This window comes from Monomorium pharaonis, chromosome 5, assembly GCF_013373865.1.
Source record: "Monomorium pharaonis isolate MP-MQ-018 chromosome 5, ASM1337386v2, whole genome shotgun sequence".
Taxonomy (NCBI): Eukaryota; Metazoa; Arthropoda; class Insecta; order Hymenoptera; family Formicidae; genus Monomorium; species Monomorium pharaonis.
In genome coordinates, this window is record NC_050471.1 from 3270855 (window position 1) to 3293215 (window position 22361).

The 22361-nt window shown below is 44.4% G+C and overlaps 1 protein-coding gene across 2 annotated transcripts in view; it reads right to left on the minus strand.

Annotated features, from left to right (window-relative positions):
• LOC105835297 overlaps positions 1–22361 on the minus strand; it is a 57781-nt gene that overhangs the window by 5163 nt on the left and 30257 nt on the right. The window contains exons 2-12 of one of the 2 annotated variants that reach the window (XM_012678430.3): positions 13673–13847; positions 11259–11354; positions 9173–9497; positions 8504–8559; positions 8044–8198; positions 7533–7696; positions 7387–7436; positions 6308–6439; positions 2820–2861; positions 2441–2634; positions 416–641 (exon numbers count right to left, since the gene is read on the minus strand). In XM_012678430.3, coding sequence (XP_012533884.1) covers positions 416–641; positions 2441–2634; positions 2820–2861; positions 6308–6439; positions 7387–7436; positions 7533–7696; positions 8044–8198; positions 8504–8559; positions 9173–9497; positions 11259–11354; positions 13673–13847 — 1615 coding nt within the window. The remainder of the gene's footprint in view (positions 1–415; positions 642–2440; positions 2635–2819; positions 2862–6307; positions 6440–7386; positions 7437–7532; positions 7697–8043; positions 8199–8503; positions 8560–9172; positions 9498–11258; positions 11355–13672; positions 13848–22361) is intronic. The other variant, XM_012678429.3, reaches the window with a different exon arrangement.

Here is a 22361-nt window from a genome sequence, read left to right on the forward strand (position 1 = left end):
ACTCTAAGGTCAAAGAAACCGAAAATCTCACCTTTCTCTCTAACAGTAGTTTCAATGTTAAATATCTGAAGAACTCGTGGATTTTCAGAATGTAAAAATTTAAGGGGGACCAGCGAGACCGACGGGGCTCGCATGATCGAATCGTGCCGAATTAGAGGATCCTTCGAGAACGAGTCCTTTCCCGATTCAACGTCCGCGCGAAGCAGCGTTCTTCAGGAAGGCGGTCGAGTGAACCGGGCGACAAGTGAAAAACAGTATGTTAATCGTACACACGTGGCGAACGAAGAAACAGACGATGATGACGTTCGATAGCTTCGCTCCGAATGGTTAAAATAGCGCGATGGTATATGCGATATCCCACCGAGGTTAATGAAACTGCGCTTGCTTTCGTGATACGTTTTCATCAACGACTTACGAGACCGTGTGAGACGCCATTTCGTGGCCATCTGCATACAGATTTTGCACCTGGCTATAGTCGGTCCACTCGTGCGAGATGTAAAAAGTCGCCGCGATCGGGCAGCCGTTCGGATTCTTACGGCCGTTTTCGAACAGCTCGCTGTATAAGGGTTTGTTAAGGTCGTTTACAGCGTCGTCGAAAGTGAGCAGAACGATTTGCGGCGTCTGCTCGATCGGAATACCACCTGTGCGTCACAGTTGCATTATGTATATAATGCGCGATACGATCACCGAAGCTGTGTCAATCTTTCAGCGAGATCGAGAAATATTATTTCTATAATATTTAATTACACCTTTCGAAAAATGGAGATATACTTTCCAAGATATACAAATTGACAAATAAAAAAAAAAAAATTACTAGAAATATGCAGGCATTCGCTAATGCATAATTTTGTCAGTATTTTAATATCTTTTTGTCGTTATATTATTTTTAAATGTACTATTTACTCATAGGATAATTTTGTTGCGTCTTCAAAATAACTATGAAAGATGTTCAAGTGCGATGAAAAGTGCTAAAAAACAATTTTGACGTTTCAGCACACAGTTTGAGCATCTTACATCATTATTTTAATGATTTGACAATAGTTATTTGTGCAACAAGTGTGGTGAGTCGGCTAATTGCCCATAAGTGCAGGAAGTCGACGCACGAGCCGAAGCCGAGTGCATTCACCCGCACGTGTCGCACATAATATTTCTTGTTACCTGTGCATTGAAATGTTGGCCCCTGAGTGTGAATTGACAGGTGAGAAGAGGACCACTTTCGGTGCACAGGTAGCGAAAACGAGTTTGACATTCTAACAACCAGCCTGAGCGTCTTGCATCATTATTTTAATAACTTGACAAAATTATTTTCAAATCTGTATCCAGCTAAATTTGAGATACTTCAGCAAAACTGTTGTTCCGCGCATAAAATGATATCGCATGAAAGTTTGAAGTTCAGCTAGCAGTCTTTCTCAGGCAATAATTCACTTATAAAAACTTCATAAATCCAATCGATTCTCAGGAACATTTCCCATTAAGAATTTCAAAGAAATCCGAAATAAAAATTCCAGCAGCGATCGTAACACGCGCTCCCTTTATTTTCTCGAATCGCTAATACGCGAGAAACGCGTTCTCCAGAAGTTATCTCGTCGGGCGAAAGTAATGCGACATTCAATGATCCGCGTAACGATATCGAAATTTTACGGTCGCATTTTACGCCGGTAAATAAAGTAATCGAGCATTACGCGCCGGATCGGCCATCCGACGAACGGCTTCCGGTGTAATGCAAATTGCTTTCAATTTCGAAGGGCGACGCACGCCGCCGCGAGCGTATCGGACGTAGATCTGTTTCACTTTCGAGCGTACTATGTAACGGTCGGTGTGTATGTAACATTAGAGAATCGGAGAAAGTCAGAAGACGGCGAGGCCGTCTATGCCGTTCGTCAAACTTAACATTCGCGGCGCGCGACCGCTTGCGTAACGCGCGCAGATTTTTGTTTTCGCCTGTGACACTTCGATTGTCCGCGATCGGCCATCTCGACCGATTGTCCGACGACGTGTCGTAAGGCAGACGGAATTCGGCGACCTTCGAACGAGATCTGCTTTCCAAGACGTACGTCCCACTTCCTCGTTTACATTCAGTCGGCGGGCCGCCCAGACTTCCGGCACGCGAAACGCAAACTTTTCCGCCTCGTGTTTCTCCAACTGCTCGCGGAGGATCATTTCCGGTCTACTTAAGTAATCGGAACGATCGAACTGACGGTATCGAAAACGAGAAGTTAAACCAGTTCGTACGTAGCTTCCCCGTTGTAGGAGCGGGGATGCTTTTGCAAGTTTCACGAGTCACTGGTTTACTTTAAACCGCGTATATATAATTTTGCGTTTATTTCTGGATACCTGAAATTGCGATCAAGGTCAGGTCGATGATTCCGAGGCGAAGGTTTAACAAACTACCAGCATGATTTTCACGGCAAGGCTTATTATCGGTGTGTCGCTAAAATACCTGGTATATCGGAGCCACCGCAGCTGCAGTCCGGAAGCAAACAGACATCCCTGCGACACTTCGCCGCCGGTTTGTCTACCTGAGGCGTCGGGTAGATCGGCGCCGGTCTCGTCGGAGGATACCTGTAGATGTCAATGAACTCCTGCGCCTTTGAAACTATCTCGGTGGACGGCTTCAGGGTAGGCCGAGACCGTCTGGAAGCGATTAATTGAGATAATTAAACCGCGTTGAAAGGATATTATCGCATATAATGTATCGTCATATATCATTATACATGATATCATCGTGGGACGTTCGCGGATTTGTGAGTGGCGCGAGTTAATGTATGCATCAGCTAAATTGCGCCTCGTTGAAGAAAGTGAATTGACAATGAACTTACGGCGGTGCTGTGCCCCGGTGGATCTGCTGCGGCCGACCTCGGCTGAAAAAAGAAGAGAGGAAGAAAATTGGAGCGTCGCTCGAGATAAGATCCGAGGATTTCCGGCGGCGGAATGAATAAGGAAAATGCTCGTTTTGCCGCGTCGCGGAGAAAGCGAGGGACTATCGTTTTGCCGAGAGCTTGGCGAAATCGGGTCTCGGCCGACGGAAATCGGCACAGGGCCGTCCTTTTCGTGCCTCGCGCCATGCGCAAACCCGACGGTAATGACGACGATTAAAAGAAAATCGTTCGTCGTGCATCGCGCTATTCTATCCTACGGAGGATACTTAAATCTGACGTAACTCCGGTGTCCTCAACATCGCGTGATATAACCCCAGAAGTTATTCGAAACACGACAAAGAATTGATTTGTAAAGCAGCACATGACACGGGATAGGTTTGGTTTAGAAATAAATCTCTTACGATTTCATATTAAAAGTCGGATAACAATATTTACGAGCTGTCCGATTTGTTCATCCTTATACAGATACAGACGTGATAAATTAAAGCACGTTTCGCGCACGATTCAAAATCGTATACTTATTGCTGAGAAGAGTTAATTAAGTCCGGTTAATTAATGTTCAACACTCAAGTATTGATTATTTCAGCCGGTTTAAACTCAAATTTGGGAATCGGGATTGTAATTTAATTCGATAATAATCACCTGATTTTTCTCGCATAAATAACAATTCTATTTATTTAAAATTATTATGTATATAAATTTATACTTAACACTTTTTATAAATATTAAAGAGATGTAAAAAAAGTAGACATGATTTCTCAGTCAGTAAAAACTATTCTACTGAGCTTTATTTTCTTGCTGCTGGAGTGTAAAAAATACTCAGTAACTACTCTTGGATTAAGAAGAAAAAGAATTATGTATCGCATTACTTATCCATGTAAAATTATCTAGCTAATTAGCCAGATAAAAAATAGCTTTATATTATTTCTATCTAGATTATTAGGATTTATATTATCTTAATTTTTATTTTAGATAAAAGAAATATAATCTTCAAGCGGGCCCTTTGGATCGAACAAGCAATGAATAAACGTTATGAACTATTGTTTCATCGCGCACACGGGCGATAATGATTTCCTTAGTCGTGCTTGAATTCGAGAGTCCACCACGCTTTGTGTGTTACCACCGATTCAAACGTAATTTTCCCGCTCGCGGCTTAGAGCGTGGAATAATACGCGAGTCGTTTGATCGACCGATTCAGATGAAAGTCGTGTATACGTCGAATATTTATTTCATATACGTTTGTCGTGGAATTTATACAAATATCAAATGTATAGCGCATTTAACGATATAGAATTTCGATGTATGTTCTTTCGGATGAATCGGTCATATATTTTTCAATCATTAGCTTGACTCGCATCGCATCGCGTCGGGCTGAAGTTGCCGCCGATTGTGGAATGCGGAAGGACGGGCGGACATCCTACATCGAGCGACATCGCGACGCGTTTGACCAGCAAGTACGATCGCTATTCTAACGTCATTGATCCTCGTATCTAATCATATCTTGATACCCGACAATCGTGGAGGGTGGATTCGACGTACGTAAATCGAGGATTCATTAATTAACGCGAGATTTATGTACTTAACCTAAATTTATGCATATTGCAATGCGCAAGAGTGATCTCGGTATTCGTTGTTCAACTCGTGAAAAGCGTGCGAAAGTAGCAGCGCCAGGATTCTGCGGCTCTTACCTAGTGGGAGATGATTGAAAAGACATCAAACTGACATTGATCAATGTTGTTTCAACCCAGTTATCTCTCACTGGGAACGACGGTACACCGATACCTATGTCGTTGTCGCGGAATCCCGCTGCGTGGAGTGTGTCGCGTCCTCGCTAGCGAGTGAAGTTGGCCGCGCAATTTCCTTCCGCCATATTCATTCGTCACACATCCGCCCGCAAGACGTCACGGGTAACGGTCGCGGTCGCGGAAAGCGAAGTGTTTACGCTGCCGGTCGAGTCAGGGTCGACCGTAGCCCTCGCTTTCATATCTCATCAGCTTGTTACTCTTCCGCCGCGCCGTCGTGCCGGTGAACCAAGTGCCCGGGAATCGCGTCGCGGAGATCGAAGCCCTTCGTGCCCTACCAGCTCGGTCGGTTGACGAACGACGAGGGACAGGCTGAACTATAACCTGTAATCGTAACCGGCTCGCCGCGTCGCTCGCGATTGTCCGAAATTGTCGAATCGGGAAATTATCGAGCAAACTCCAGTAGTCTCGTTAACACCATTAGTGCCGTGCAAAGTGTCGAGTATCGCGCGATGTTCACGCGAGTGAGTGCGTCGAAAAAGAAACGGATACAACAACAACGACGACGAGGAGGAGGAGGAGGAGGAGAAGGAAAACGAGGGGAGGCCTGGGAGACATCGGGCGACGGCGGAGCAACCGTGGGGTGAGTAATTGTTATTCGTTTGTTATTTGCCATTCCGTGGCGAACTTTGCTATTTCTTTCGAGCACGACTCGATTCTTGCTCACGTTACATGATATTACACGCTCGTACAATGCCATCTCGGTGATCTAACTCCGACGGCGTAATTTCCCGAAGTTCGATTTCCGAAAAGTGGACACGAGGAGGAGATATTATCTCGTCGCGCCTTGCTATTTTTTTTTCCGAGTCGCACGGTCGTAATATATATTGCTCTTGCCCGCGATTTTTCGCGGCTTAATTATGCGAGCAAGTTAATAAAAATGATGCGGCCGCCCGCCAGTTAGCGCCAACGGTCGCGATTTTTCTTGCATTAGCATTTTTTTAAGTCGGGTATCCGGCAGGAAAACGAGGAAAAAGTTTAACGGTCTCAATAATTTTTTTTTTTATAATATTGATAATATTTTGGAATTTTACCACTGCTTTATTTTATCACTGTTTTAATGCAAGTAAATTTGTACGTTACAGATTAACAGTATTACAACTCCGCTGCTGCGCATCGACTGGTGAGATTTTCTTTTTTAATTTTTATTTTGAGGCAATAGATTTGTGAAAATTATGAATGTAAAATATATGGATAAAATATATGGAAATATATGGAAATGAAATTGTTAAAAAAGAACGAATAATGAATTTTTAATTATTAGTATTTACATCTAAATTCAAAATGATAAATATTTGTATAGCAATATTCTGTATTATTTTAAGTTTTGAAATATTTGAGTTATAATGTTCACTTCTACAATCATTATAGAGAAAACAAATTTAAAAAAAGAATTAAAAATATTTTATGTGAATTCATCATATAATCTATTGTCTTGAAATAGATTGGCTCGAATAGATTCGAGAAAATATTTCTGTGATTTATAATCATCTGTTGAGATTTTTTTTATTATGTACACATACACGTATATTGACGGGCATATTGTAAAGGAAATATCCTGGAAAGTTAATTTTAGGTTTCCTTCAATTTATTAGTCGACTGTAATAGGAATGGCATGGTACATACCTCGGTACATTGATGGTGTAAGGTCTGCCGGTCGTGCTGGGAGTCTGCGTGCTCGTAGTCAGCGGTATAAAGGTGTCTACAATAACGTTCGGCGTCGTCACGTGGACCACGGGATGGCTAATCACGTTCGTCCTGCATTTGCAAGTGAATTAATGGAATGTCGCGTAATTGCGGATCTCCACCGTGCTTCGACGCCCGTCTAGATCCGTTCCGATTTAAAAAAAAACCGGCAGAACGGGTCTTGATGCTCTTGCGCACGATGACTATTTTTAAATGGTGATTAGATGCGACAACCTTGCGCGCTCGCGTTTACATCGACACTTTCATATAATAAATGGCGCGCGAGAAAAGTGCATTTATCAACGAGGATACGATAGGAACATGAGAGAAATAATTTCTTAAAATAACAGTTTCAGAGAAAGGACAATGCATACACATTCCGGTCCATAAGTTCCCGGGACTAAGGCCATAAGAAAGAAATAAATAACAGCAGGTACAATTTCACTGATTATTTATTCAAACTAGGCTTTCTCTGAAGCAATACGTTGGTGAGCACGTATCTTTTTTAAGCTTCTTTAGCTGGTCAGTCACTGTCTTTTGAATGTGTCGAACCTCGAACCTTTCAACTGTAACTTATCTTTGGGAAACAGAAAATAGGAGGTGACAAAAGGCGAAGAAGATTTCCACAAAAGACTTTTACTCACCAATGTAATGCTTCAGAGGGAGCCTATTTTGAGTGAATAACCAGTAAAAATGTACTTTAATTTCTTTATTATGGTCTTTATAGTCCGGGAACTTGTGAACCGGACTGTATATATTATCAAATAAGTGTATTGTTACATCACAATAAAAAAAAAGTAAGATTCAATTCGGTCTTGGAGAGAAATGAATGATCGTGACGAGATAATTATCTAATGATAAAATCCAACGATAATTACCACATTTAAACGCAGCTCTAACATATAATTATTATATAAATATTAATTACGAGATAAAATCACTTTCGAATCTTTTGAATTGCAAGGAAGCAAAATGCGCGATATTAACAATTAATGAAGAAGAAAAAATAATTGTCTTACCTGAACTGTTGACCGTCAGAAATGCGGAACTTGTTCTTGTTCAGCTGAGCCTGAAACGTTGAAAAAGAGAAATTGTTTTTAGACAAGAGAAACATCTTTTTTTAGCAGGGACAAGGTAGTTTTAACAATCTTGTTGGAATATTCACTTGGTTCTCGTAAATATCGTAGTCTTGATTCAGATTGTATTTGTCCGCCTCGTTCACGGCGACCTTCTTCGGCTTTTGATACTGCTTCGTGTTCACCTCGCTAATTTTCACGTTTGGCTGTTGCACTGGCACTGACTGGTTGATGCTGGTATACTGATTGTAATCTATATAAAAAAACGACATAAGATTATTGAGGACCATCATTGTGTTTGTAAAAAATTAATATAGCCTTCATTTATTATCATCTTCCAGCATCAGCTCCATTCGACATATTTAACTTTTATCAGTAAAATTAATAATATATTTTTACTAGTAAAAATTAATGTTTTTAGATTAAAAATAATAAAATGCCGATTAAAACGGTTTTCCAAGTTTTCAATTTTTGCGTTTCAAAAAAAGCATATAGTTCTTGAAATAACAACTTCTGAGAACAATATATGATACAAGGTTAATCTCTATCTAATCATTGTTGTAGGTGTATAAGCTTAAAAATAATTCAGAAGGTGCCTACCATCGTCTTTATAAATAGAAACGTCATCGTCATAAATCGTGTAATACGGATAACTCTGGTCAGGATCGCTATAGTAAGCCTTGGACAAGACCGGTGCCACGGTCGAGGCCAACGTTTTAGCGAGTCTCGGCGACTCAGTGGTTGGAACTGGCGTTCTACAAAGTGTGGAAAGAAATTAGCGAAAGAGTAATGCAACAGAGCTCCGCCTTCCATCGCGGTGCTTTCACGATGAAATGCGTGTAGCGTATTTAGGATTACCATTTTATTACGTAAAATTTCAATCAAGAGAGAGATATCATCGGAGAGATACGGCCGATTGCTGTGTTAGCGTGGGGTATTATAGTTTCGCAGGTAGTTTAGCGGGTAAAGAGAGAAATCACGGCCAAATTAAGAAATGTTACTTCATCGTGACGAAAAGCATTTTCCTTTCCCATAAGTGATTTGTAACTTCATTACCAACCTGTAATGAGACTCGGCTTGGGCACGCGCGCTTACCAGGCTATCCTTCTCCCTCTCCTAGAACACACGCGGCACACCATAAACTCAATGGCCAGTCAGTTCATCAGGTATCCTTGAATTGCTGTATTCATTGCTAATTGATCAAATTCACTTCGACATTAAATGGACGCGTCAAGTCGTCTATTCAATGAAAACTTTCTATTTGTGTTTTCTCTAAAAAAGCAACTGTCAGTATCCTTGTAATCATTTATTCTATTAAACCGCAAACTGCAGCTTTGAATGGCATTGCGACATGTTCCTTAATCATAAAACCGTTTATCTACATGTTTGATTGTTTATAATAATTTCAAATAACAGATTCCGATCAATTAGAAAATGTGTTTTGTTAACGAGATAATTATTTATTAAAATATATACAATTTTTGGACTGATATACTATCATTAATTAAATTAAAACAATTTTACAAATCAAAGATTAATTGAACCATTTTAACGAATATCAATCAACGTGCGGAAAAAATTGGTTGCAATTAATTACAGCAGCAAAAATCCGAGTGCTAAATTTTAGCTGTATACAACTTAATTTAGTTACCGCATACATAAATTATTGCTGCTGCAAACAATCTCCTTTTTCCATGTAGATTTCGACGACGGTACTCTCGCGACTTACCGATATTATGTTCCGTCGTAGACCGTCGCGGTCACGCTGCACCTGGCCGATCGTCGAAGGCTGTCCCCGGTACACTCGTTGCTGCCGATCGTTCTCAATTTCCGAAGCGGGACCGTACTCGTCCTCATGGTAATTCGTCCTCGAATGTTGCCGCTGTCTCAGTTGCCTCTCGGTGATCTGCGAGACCGGCGGCGACGCAGTCGTAACCGTGATCGGCTGCCTCTGAATCGGCCGTTGCTGTTGCTGCTGTTGCTGCTGGTCTCGTAATTGTTGCTGCTGCTGCCGTTGCTGTTGCTGTTCCTGCAGTGCCTCGAGTTTCGCGGATCTACGATCGCGTGAATAAAATTTACTTCTTACAGAAGACCGAAGGTTCGGGGGGAAGCACTAAAGTAAACGTCCGGTAAAGATTTCTCCCTTTTTGAACGTTTGACAATTATTAATGCAACATAGAAAATGGCACGCTAATGTCGGCAAGCGCATATAAATGCGTGGTGAGCGAGCGGAACTACATTTCCGTACAAGAGTTGCATAGAAATAACACGAGAGAAGATAATAAATATAGCCGAGTGAGAAACGATCAGAATTTCAAGTATCTGCTTTCGTTTCTATGCGAAACGAATGAAAGAACGGTTCTCTCGCTAAAAATTCTCGCGGAAACGTGTTGCACGTCGGCGACGCAATCGCGTACAGATGTCTTTTCGAGGGGGGAGTTTCTTTCTTTTTTTTCTATTATTAATGGCAAGGACACCCGGAATTCAAGACTCGTCGAGTTGAGAAACTCTTTCCCCCGATTGCTCGTGCACAATACAATTAATTAACAAGTAACCCGGCCTGCGCGTTGCCCAACTTCGGTTTTATGTAACGAGAGAGAGAGAGAGAGACCCGGCTGTCGTTCTTGCTCAAAACGATCCGATCTCGCATACAAATACGTACCACGTATTTTTATCTACACACGTGTACAAACGGGACAAATTAATTAATTCTAACACGTATACCTACGCAAACTCGGTTGGCCCGTTTTTCGCTTTTACCCGCGCGCGAGCGAGAGTATCGTATCGCCTGCCTCTTCGTCGGACGCTTTTTCCAATCTTTGCACGCGTTCCAACAAGACCGATGAGTTACGAGGAAAAAAAAAAGAAACAACGACTATTCGCGGTATTATTTTCTAAAACACCTTTAACCGCGATCGGTCGTTCGGACGGACTCGCGGCGTTCATTCTTATAATGGACCGTGAGGCAACAATTAAATTTTAAATTAGAGTAATTTATGTTGGAGAGCAATAATAATAATAATACGAAACGAAAGCGAGTCCGCGAGGGTTTACAGGCGGAACGAAGTGGCCTGTAACAACGAGCCTGTCGTTCGGACGTACGTTATTCGTTTTCTTTCTTTATCAGCGGGCAATGTACAAAACGTCGATATCTCCCTGCTCTTCGCACGTCGAAGTCGAGAGCGCCGCGCGCGTTCGAGGATCGCGCGCGAGATGCTCGCTTCGCAACGCAGCCTCGTTCGCGGCCGAGAAAACGCGATCATCGCGAGGTTGTTCTATCGAGACTAATAGCTCTCCCCGCGCGTGCCTTTCAATTCAAGTCGCCTTAATCGAGCGCGCGCTGTTTCTCTTTCTTTTCACTCTCACTCTCGCCTCTTTTTCTCCCATCGGCTGTCGCGAGCGTGGGTGAACGCTCGTGCGTATACGTGCGCGTAGCGGACGCACCATTGTTTTGCAATCGAAAAGTAAATATCTCACGTGCGTGGAATGCAACGCCGTGTCGTTTTTATAGCGAAGCACGCTTTGCAAAAAGAAAAAAAATGCACTTTGTGCACGTGACGCTCTTACGTTTCCATGTACCTATTGCGATTTATTGCGACGTGCAACGAGGAAATGCAAAAATGACGCCAGTAGAGTCGAAAGATAATTCTTACAATAACATAGATTAATTTATTACATTGACATACGCGCGATTGAAGATTACACTTGGAAATTACCGCGGAAATATTTTTTTTTTGTTTTGTTTTTTCAAGATAGATACATTCCGTCGGACCTTGGAAAAGGAAAATATCGAAATGACAGAGACCGTAACTCACCTCTCTAGCAAGGGATCCTCCTCGGCCTCCTTGTTAGGCGAATGTCCTTCCGGGCAGCCCACGTTTCGCGGCCAATCGCACGTCTGCAGGTCGTGGCTGGGGAAGGAAGGCAGAGCGATTTGGATTTCTCAGTATTATATCGGGTCGTTAACGTTCATTAGCTACCACTTACGAGCACCGGCCTCACCGGGGCGATCACGCGAGTTCCCTCTCGCGCGCCCGTCGTGTCATTAAAATTACATTTGCACCGGCGCGAGCCGTATCATTTCCTATTTCGCTTACATTACGCTCCTTTACACACAACCGCTCGGCCATATTTTTTTCCTCGGTTACGCGAAAATTATCCTACGCGCGGCTCTCTTCCGCTTGCTTACCGCGTCACGGTAATTAAGACTCATTTATCCTCCATAAAGTAAACGTGCATTACAGGTACGACTTACGCACGACGTAAAGTGCAAAGCATTTTATTTTCAAATTAACGAGAATATTCATGGAGTCGACTGCAATATAAGTGATATTTAACTAACATTATAACACCTAAGAATTAACGAGGCACTCCTAAGAATCTAACTCTCCGATCTCCGATCATCCCTTCCCGCCCTCCCGCTGGGGACTTTTCCCATCGAAGCGCGTGCAGCTCGAATCGTAATTAAGTGGTAAAATGTCCGAGCGAGTCTCGAGAACGCACGTTTCCCCGAGAATTCCGGGCAAGACCCGTCTGCCATCGAGGGCCGCGTTTGGCGCGTCGCACCACTGGAACCACCAGCCTCGATCTCGCCCGTACTTGGATATCGCGTTACCATTAATTAGATACCTCGGGCCTGTATCAACCGGCTTCGGCGCGGTTACGAACTCGTTCACGCTCGCATCGGGCGAGGTGTGGCCGACTGATTTTTTTCCTTTTCTCCAGGGTTACGCGTACGACCCCCTTTTACCGTGCAAATCCAGACGGTAGATTGAAAGTAATCCGTCGCGCCAACGCGAGTTTTGGTTCATTTGCGAGATCAACTTTTTAAGAGTCGGACAAAATGACGTTTGCGCGTTACATGAAAACGATTTCGCTAAAGTATCTAAAAATTTTTTGTAATTTTTAAATGTGAAAATTGAAAGAAACTGCCTTTTTTGGTCGCGGATCTTCAATGTTTAATTTTCTATCGAAGTTTTTCCCTTTTTTCCTTTTTTCCCCATCTTGTTTTCCTCCAAAAGTCGGACTGTGTCATGGGTCTGTCGTGCCGAACATTATTTTATTTATTTTAAAATACAAAAAAAAATTTTAAAAATTTGTCAGTATTATAGTTTATGATGTCACAGTCATTTTGTACAAAATTGTTTATTAAATATTTTACTTTTAATATAGGTAATTTTAATTATTTTCTGACTTGCCAGTTTTAAAACTACGAGTAAATATTATTTTAGCTTGAACATTTACGATACATTATTTCTGACAACTTTGTTAGATCATCAAAATAATTACACAGGCCGCTCAAATTAATTACTAGAGTTCCTGATCATTCTTCACAATTATTTTAGTGGTTCAACAAAATGACGTTTAGGCCAGGTATAAAATTTTTACATTATTACTTTAGTTCTTCGTACATATCGCGTCGCGCGTCCGCGGGCTCTCGTAAACGCTTCGCTCTGCCGTTTAAACTCCATCTTTAGAGGCGAAACACGTTTTCCGTCGAAATTTTTCGATCCGCGGTCGCGCGTTCGCGGGAAAGTGCGCGATTTCGTTTGCGCGGCAACGCGAGATCTCCCACACGAATCTATGTAATGCAACGGTGGGAGCGCGCGCGGAACGGGTCGCGCGCATCCGGCCCCATCATTAATGCTCGCTCTCGGCATCAATTGCGCCCGATTCGGCGCGTCCATTATCGCGTACGCCCGTTCATCTCGCCCGCTTGAATCCGCGACCATATTAGACCGATCGGCCGTCGCGGAATTCGTTTCCACGACGTTCTTTCCATACGCTCTTTTTTTTTTTCTTTCCCGAGAGAGCCCACCGCGCAACGGTGCAATCGCGAAACGCGGTCGTCGACCCCGGCGCGCGCGCACGCGATTACGCGTCTGCCGACAGAAACGCCGGTAACGAGCAGAAGAATTCCTCGCGTCCATCTTCCACTATATCTCGCACGTAATCTTGACAACTCACGAGCGCGCTTACACGCGACATTTTCAATATCCCTCGTACGCTAAACGTTAACGTGAGTCAATCTCGCCGCGAGATATCGGAGAGCAACGTTTTCTTCCACGAATCGTAAAACGCGAAGAGATTTCCTTTCGGGAAAACCGGAGCGGAACAAACGCGCGCGATCGATTTCTCCGCGCGAGGCGTTAATTTCGGAAAGTCGAGCCGGAGCGTTTCCCGGAAGTATCCTGATTTTCCCTTTTTTGCAAAGATTTATTAGTTTTACCTGTACATAAGGCCTCCCGTGCAGGATTCCAGCAGGGCGCCGCCGAACACGCACACGTAATACTGCGTGCAGTCGCGCGGATGGGGATAGTATCCGAATTCCTCGGGGCACTCGAACTCCAGAACCGCCTCGTTTCTGCTAGCCCTCGCGCTCCTCGGGGTATTCCGCTGGCATCCTGGAGCGAGAAAGACAACAGGTTTCAATCTAACAATAAGATCTAAGATCCGTCTACGTGTTATTTAACCCCCCCCCGGTCAGCACGTACTTAATTAACGTTACTAATAATCGTCTCGGCGAGCTCTCTCTCTCTCCTCCCTTCCCCCCCGAATCGCCGTTGAATTTATCTGCGGATCAAAATTTCGCGTTTTACATCCCCGCGGGCGGGGATTTCTATCCGCGGATTATACAATATCCGAATCGGACATGCGTCTGATCCTATCGGGGCTTTTATACGGCCTCTCCTGCATATAGTCTATCCGATCGTAGATCTCCGCGGAATTGCGAAATAAAATTTTTATGCGGCCCACATTGCGAAACGGTAGAACAAAGAAAGTCATAGGAACAGCGCGGATTAATAGGCCTCGGGCCTCGTACGGATATGTAAGACCGACAGCGGGCCGTGATAAGACTGGCAAGGAGTAGTGTTGCCCCTTGCGATCGGATTACCGCGCGAGATACCCCTTTGTAATTTCGCACGAGATTTAGAGTGTGTATAAAAGATGTTTTTTTGTAACATCAAGCTTTCTCTACACTTTATGGCCTCGTGACAATACCGTAAAATAAATCTTTCGAAGCTTATCTCGTTTAAACTCGATTTAATTTTTATTTCTCTTTACTTTTATTTCAGTTCAAAAAAATTTCATCCCCCTTTAAGCATTAAACTTCGCGTTACGCCGAATCATTTCACTTGAGAATGAATGCGCGTTCATTAATTACACGAGCGGAGCGTGCGCCGTCAACGCCGGCGTGAATTATGATTACAATCCATTTGATCCCGACGTAGCGTATCTCAGAAAGGGGGCGAGGGTCGGGCCGCCGCGAAATGTCGTAAACATTTTCAACTTCGAACGACATGATTGCCTGCCGTATATCATCGCGCGCCGCTCGTACGTTGCGCGCATGTTGAAACACGAGAGCGCGATAAATGCACCGGCCGGATTGTGCAACGGCTAAAAAAGTAGCCGGATTTTTGGTTGACCTTGCTCGCTCACGCACACACGCACACGCGCGATCGAATTAACGTGCCGAGCGGGCTTTTACAAGCGGACTTTGTCCCGGTTCGAAAGGACCTTAACTGGAGAAACGACGGCTCTCACGGCCGAGGATATATCGAAGAGCCGTGTGCGGAGAATAGAAAATGCGTCGTCGCGCGTGGAAAAGCACCGCCAACAATGCGGAGGCATGTTAAATTATTTTCCCGAACGCAGAGTACGTGGGCACGCAAAAAGATGCGCGCGCGCGCGCGAGGAGGAAAAAGAAGAACGATGCGCGAGCATCTCGCGGTGCATTTCGCAACGCCGAGTCTCTCTCTCGCAAGAGGAAGTTCGAGAGCCGGGAGGGAGGGGTTCTCTCTCTCTCTCTCTCTCTCTCTCTCTCTCTCTCTCTCTCTCTCTCTCTCTCTCTCTCTCTCTCTCTCTCTTCCACGGTGAGGTCTTTTTCCCTCTGATTATAGAGCCCGCGGTTGATTAATAAGCGCCCCTGGAAACCGAGATAATTGCGACTTAATGAGAAAACGTGCGGCCGAACGTGGAATGCCGAAGAATGGGTGGTATCGGCTGCTGTTGTCGGAAGCGCGCTCGCGTATTTTCCAACCTTCAATCATATCGGCGGGGAACGAAACGAAGGGAGATAAAAAAAAAAAGGGAGGCAACAAGAAGCCGGGAATTACGAATCGCGAGGACGCGGAGCGTCGTGAAAGCGCTCGGTGAAACACTCGGGCGGCGGCGCTCCGTCGAGATGTGCGCGTGCGTTTTCCAATGTCCCCGTAGCGGGACGGCTGGATTTTTCAGTCACGCGACGCGAAAACGAAACGACGCGCGGGACAAAAGCGCCATCACCTGTCACATCGCTCGGGCGGAGAACATTTTTTTTTTCGCTTTCCCGTGAAGCCACCGAGCGCGTGGGCGCCGAGGCATGTCCCGGCGCGGCGCGGCCGAGTAGCGTTTCGAATGTGCGCGTCTGCCTTCCCATAAGTGCACGTGAGGCACACCGGGCTGATCGTTGTGCAATCATCGCCGGGGGCCTATAACGACGGGCAATAACGAATTCATCCGGCCGCTACTAGGCGCGCTTGGTATTACCGTAACGGCGATTAAAATTAGGTAACCGGAGTGGGAAAAATCGGAGAAGAGGAGATCGCTGGGAAGGAGAGATCGAGAATGCGAGATTGATTTCCAGAGAATGCGACTAATTAAGTGCGCGCGAGCAGCCGCGCGAAATGAGCGGGATATACGAAAGAATTAATTGCCCTCCCTCTCCTCCCCTTTCTTGCTCCCCGTCCGGCCGTTAAATTCACGATGGTCGGGATAATGGCGACGAGTTTTATGTGGCGCGCATAGCGTGAGCTAATGCACTTACGAGTTTTTACGAGACTAAAAATGCACGATAACTGCTCGCTTAAACTCTCCAATGCAATTTAGTTTCTTCTCGCGGGAAAAGTACGTCCCCGTTCACTAAATCCCTCTGTACACGTAATCTCCTAATACACACGTATGTGCACGAGGGGGACCTCTTGCACATGAGCGGAGGACGTTCATTATTTAGAACCGCTAGTCGCGTATACGAATGAAATTGCATGACGAGAGGCACGGGCGCATACAATTTGTATATACGCGCGCGTGTAATTGCGAATTAAGCGGAGCAAGGCACCCGGCATCGGTTGTCTTCCTGGCGACATTGAAGGCATCGGCAACAGCCGAAGTATTCGGTCGCGCGGACGACGAAGGTCGCCGGGAAATGCCGGAACGGTGGAAAGAAGGAGGTGGGATTTGAACGGGATATACACGCGAACGTCCTCGACCGCACGGATGCAGAAGGACGCGGCGAGCGACGTCAGGGAGGAGTTCAAAGCGATTTCAAAGCGGATGTCCCGATCTCTCCCCGGTCTCTCTCTCTCTCTCTTTCTCTCTCCAATTCTCTCCGGCTGTCGTCGACGCGGCGATTGACCTCGAAATCCTTCACCCGCGACCTTGAAAGTGGCCGCCAGTTTGCCGTCCTTGCCCGCGGGGTGGGCCAAATCTTTTACTTTCCACCGATCTCTGATTAGGCCGTTTTGGGAAAGGCAATGGGAAGTCATGGATAACGTGAAATACTTTTTCATCGATTAATATTTTTTTGTGTCGATGATACGTCCTAGATATTTGTGACGTAAAAGTTTTTATGTTATATTTGACAATCATCTAATTTAATGATGGTAAAATCAGTGGTAAAATTCCGGATAAAATCTGGGCTTGCGCTAGAGAGAGTTCTCTCTCTTTCTCTTCTTTTTTTCCTTTTTTTTACGCGATCGAGAAGCGCGGTGTAACGCGTTACGTAAAGAATTCGCACAGTAACGCAATTTTCCAACGCGCGTCACATGACATTTGACGGTGGAAGTAGAATTACCGGCGAGATGTAATGCAACTGCGTATCTGCGGCCTAGCGACATTCTAGTGCGTTGCAGCGCGACGTATCATCAGCAAATAATACGTTCTAGGATCCTGGGGCGAATAACGCACCGGGACGAATGGCTGCGGGAACGTTGCACCCGGCGCACACACAAGAGGAGGTCTAAATGTCAAGCAGAACACGCCTGGCGTAGACGCCGTGCCGGCCTAGAAATTCTCAAATGATGCGTCGCGCGATTGCTAAAGTGGCACGAAGTGCGTTGCGAGCCTTTTACGGCTGTTAAACATCTATATTCAACGGTAGCCTTGATCCGCGTTTCACTGAAATCTGCGATCGCTAATTGCACGACCGTCTCACATTTCGTTGCGTTGATTGCTAATTGTATGACCACACGCCACGTCTTATATTGTATACAAAACACGATTTTCCGCTACATCTAATCAACGTTACAAAATCAAAGCGTAATTTAAATTGCAAGTATACGTTATTATCAAATTTTCAATGTTTCAATTTATCGAGACATATCTTCTCTATTCATCAACTTTGCGTTTTTTTTTTTCTATACTTTTGTATTTTTTATCGAATTTCTTGAAAGCGTTTAATTCAAGGCTCGTTTTCACTGTAAGCAAAGCGGACATTTCACAAGCACGTTACATCTCTGTAAAAAAAATATAAATAAGGAATACCGGATATGGCAGTAAAGTAGAATGTACATAGGTAGGACGTCGCGCATTTGTAATAAAAAAATGACAAATAATTATTTCGCTAATGATCCAAATCTCACTCGTAAAGATTCTTATGCAAATCGCAATTGTAAGTAAATGAAATATTATTTGAATAATTTTCTTTTTTCTGCGGGGAACCCGTAAGATGATAACATCTCAGCCGTGCTGGAAAGGCATCGCGGGAACTTCGTGCACCTGCGCGAGCGATTATTTTCCCGCAATGGTCTTTAAATCCGGAACTCCGGGGCAGGTCGTAATTTATTAGCGTCCAATATTCGACGTGCGTTTACGCAACGTACGGCGGGGAGGGGGGAAGGGAGCAAAATCACCGTGGCCGGAACCACCGCGATCGAAACGGCGTCACTAGGAAATCATTCTGGTCTCTCGGGGGACCCGCTCTCCTCGTACCCCTCTATAAAATCGCCGCCTCGTAATCGATCTATGCACGCGATTATACCACGTACGTTATACGTACGACCTGTATGAATGTAAACACGGCTTTTTCCATAGATTTTCTTAAGGCGCGGGTCCCGCGCGGTGGAAGTCCGCACAGCGACAGAAGCGAGACGCGCGAGGAAAAGAAGGACTTCGCGAAGCGAGAGAAGTGAAAGTCATGCGAACGGAGAGAGAGAGAGAAAGAGAGAGAGAGAGAGAGAGAGAGAGAGAGAGAGAGAGAGAGAGAGAGAGAAGGGGACTCCCGACATAGGATAAAAGAGTCGGCGAGTGAATGAGTGAAAGTGAGCTGGAATACCAAAGCGGTGCTCTGAAACTGGAGCGCCGCTTGCATAATATCGGACAGTTTATACAGTTTAAGGCGTTCCGTGTTGCACGGGCGCCCACCACGGCGTCGCGTATATACACGTATATATTCCGCGCAAATCGATAAATCATTGTGTACGTAAAGGCGCGACGATAATTCGTAATTACGTCGGGGGGGGAAAAACAATATTCGCAGACTTTCGCGGTTTCGCGAGACGAGCTCTCGCGTCGAAGTCACGGGGGAGGGGGAGACTCTCCATGGTAAAGAACTCGCGCGGCTGTGTTTTATTCCCCGCGTTGATACAAGAAACGCAGTGCTTGCGTTCAATATAGCTATATAAATTCAATTTGTCACATTATAAAGTAACCAACGCTGTCATTTCTTTTATCAGAGCAATTACCTTTTAGTGCCCTCTCTCATGCTTTATTATATAGTTGTAAAACTTTTTACGTATCAGTCGTATTTTTTTCTCTTGCCTATTTGTTTATTATAAAAAAGAATTAGGCAACGTTTAGGAAAGGAAAAAAAAAGCATTAGTTGGCGAGCGACTTGACTCTTTATTCTATTATATAGTCGTCACTTCGCAGTTGCTCGGATCGGCGGTAAGGAGAAGAAAAAACGACCCCGTCTATCTACGGCAAATCAACGATTAGAGCGAGCAAACATGGGCAACGCTCGATCTCCATTAACGGTGGCAGTACACATGCTCGGTATCACGTGGGACTCGGAAGGAGAGATTAACGGGCGCACGTGACGAAGAACTCGTGGATCGTTTGCAGAGAGGGACAACTCGGCAAGAAGCAGACCCCGCGTTAGCCACCCATTCCGTCGCGCTGTCGTTCACCGTTCAACGCGATATTCAACGATCCTCAGGCCTGCGAGACCTGAAAAGCGCTCATTATCGCACCGCGGTGGAATTATGTGATCTCTCAGTTGCGTTTTCATCGTTGTACGCACGTGCGCGCACCGCGGTTTTAAGACCCCCATTCGCTGTCGCAAAACCCGCGCCGGAACGACTTGATTGCCCGTTTACCTAATTCGGGCGGGGCGGTCGATTGTAAAGGAGATATTCGGTTCACTCCGGAGTCCGGTCACGCGTCCCATTACAAGCGGTAAAAGTAGGCGATCGAAATTGATCCGCCCGGTCCTGGCAAAATCTCTCCCGGCGCGACTCGTAATCGGGACCTTGAAAAGTCGGATAAAATCGACGCTTGCATAATGAGCGGCGAAAGTCAAGCGTTAATTAAGCCCGCCTGAGTATTTTTCTCGGATTTCTGTCTCTCTCATTCTCGTGTCTATTTACAGACTCCTCCTTGTCAAATCATTGGACCGACAATTGCATGCTTTCGCAGTTCCATGAAAATACCTGCGGCACCACAATTTGCCTCGCTCCCTTTTTTTGCGCATGCGATTAATGAGATTGTTGGCAGTTATGCATGGTATAAGCGTCTCGATATACCTTTTGCAAAAACGGCATACCTCGGATAACAAGAAACGCGCATTTCGCTAGTAGAATTCCTATAAGGATTAGCTCCACGAAGTATTTACGGCACGGCAGTGACGATGATTATGAGTATCAATTAGGATAATGGAGTTAATGGATCGTAAAATATAAAATTAAACGTAAAATGAAACATTTTTCTTCCTTACTGAAACGAGCTTCGAGAATTCCTCCGGGAATTACAATAAAATAGGTAAAAGTTATTGAGAAATGCGGATTAAAGAATACACTGTGATGTTTTATTTCATATATTTTAATTGATTTTTAAATGTTAAAGAGACTCAAAGCAACCGCGAATCAAATATCGTTTGGTATTCACGACGAATGTCCGTTGCAATCGAAATATTACGTAAGGTCGCTGGCTAATTCAAGGATTTAAACGAGAAGGCGTGATAAATGATGAAGAAATTTATTCCCACCGAGTGTATCGATTTCGTGGATTTTTTAGCGCCCACGGCCTCGGAAGTTCGTTCGATCACGCCGTTCCTGGCTCTAAACTTTCTTCGCGTGACTTCGAGAACCGATTCCTTCTATAAGCAGAGCATCGAATCATAACCGTAACCGTAACTAAAGTCCCTATCTTTCGCCAGAAATGTTCCGGCAATCCCGAGTACAAGATTAATCATGCTTCCAAGTTAACTAGAGAATGAAAGAAAAAGGAAGAAAGATAGAATTTCTTTCTGAAAAAAAAGTACACGGAAAAAAATTTAATTTACAGGTTTGCAAATCATGTTAAATAAGAAAATCAATTAAAGGACGCCGATATTCATGACTAATTTATTATACCCGATTGCTTATTGACAGTCTCGATAGCTCAGCCGAGTTTGAATTTCTCATTTCGCTGGTATTCCGTAGGTGCGGAACAAATTTATGACATACACCACCTTTTCAAAATTAAAATAAAATGCCACTCGTAACGAATGACAAACGATGATTACCTTCATTCTACGTCCTTAATGGGCATTAACTATGACAGGATAACGCGTAATCTTTCGCATATCGTCATCGTCATATATATTATATTCCGAGGGTAACGTTTCCAATCACCGCCCACATGCCATTGCGTCACGCATTACGTATTCGTCAATTATCATCCGTGGAGATGCATCCTGGCGCGTGTGGTCCCTTTTCTCTCTCTCCGTCCATGAAAGGTCACCGCGAGGCTGTTTAAAATATCGGTACAAGTCGATGCGCTCCAAATTATGCGTTACGTTATGCGACGGAGAGATTATTATCCGAGATGATAATCGCATTTGTCTTAACAAGGGGGGTTTGTTGTGTTAAAATTGTTAGCGCGCGAAAGTTATCAGAGGCGATATTTCTGACGAGACGTGTTTTTGCGCGCGAAATATTTTATATAAAAGATATAAGAGGGAGGAAGAAATAGAGAGATATAATAATGTGAATTCATTATTCCAGCTTATTTATATGTTATTGTATGCACGGTGACACATCTCTTTATAATATTCACAGAGGTCGACGGACGACAATCCTGTATTCTTACGGCATCCTACACAGTTCTTATCGCGTTACGTTCGCATCAGAATACAAATTATTTTAAATTTCATTTCTGCGATAGGGAAATGATTTCCTTCTGCGCGGTATAAGTAAAAGTTTGTCGCAATATTTTTCTTATACTATAAATCGAGATTGTAATTATTTAGTTAGCTGTTATGTCATCGCGTCTGTTTGGCAACATTCCGTTTGCGAATTTGCACATCTTCTCTATATGGAGGACAGCTCGCGGCTTGCAAAGACGTTTTGTACGGTACTTGTCTTTCGCACACAATGTACGGCATCAAGATCCTCTCCGCAGGACATCCTGACACTGTTTGGGACGCATTCAATGTCCCCGCTTGCATAATCCCCCCCCGATTTTAATCTGCCCCCATCGGAGATGCTCAAGCGACTCCCGAGGAGTACACCTTAACAGATTTCGATACGCAAACGCTCGCAACGCCGGCATGACTCGACCTCGCCGGGGATTACGTCAGCATTCGTATAAATCATTTTTCAGGTCGATTATTGCGAGAATCTTCGCGAATATTTCTCAGTGCGCCACGACCCGGACGGTCGTGAGCAGAGACAATACGTGTG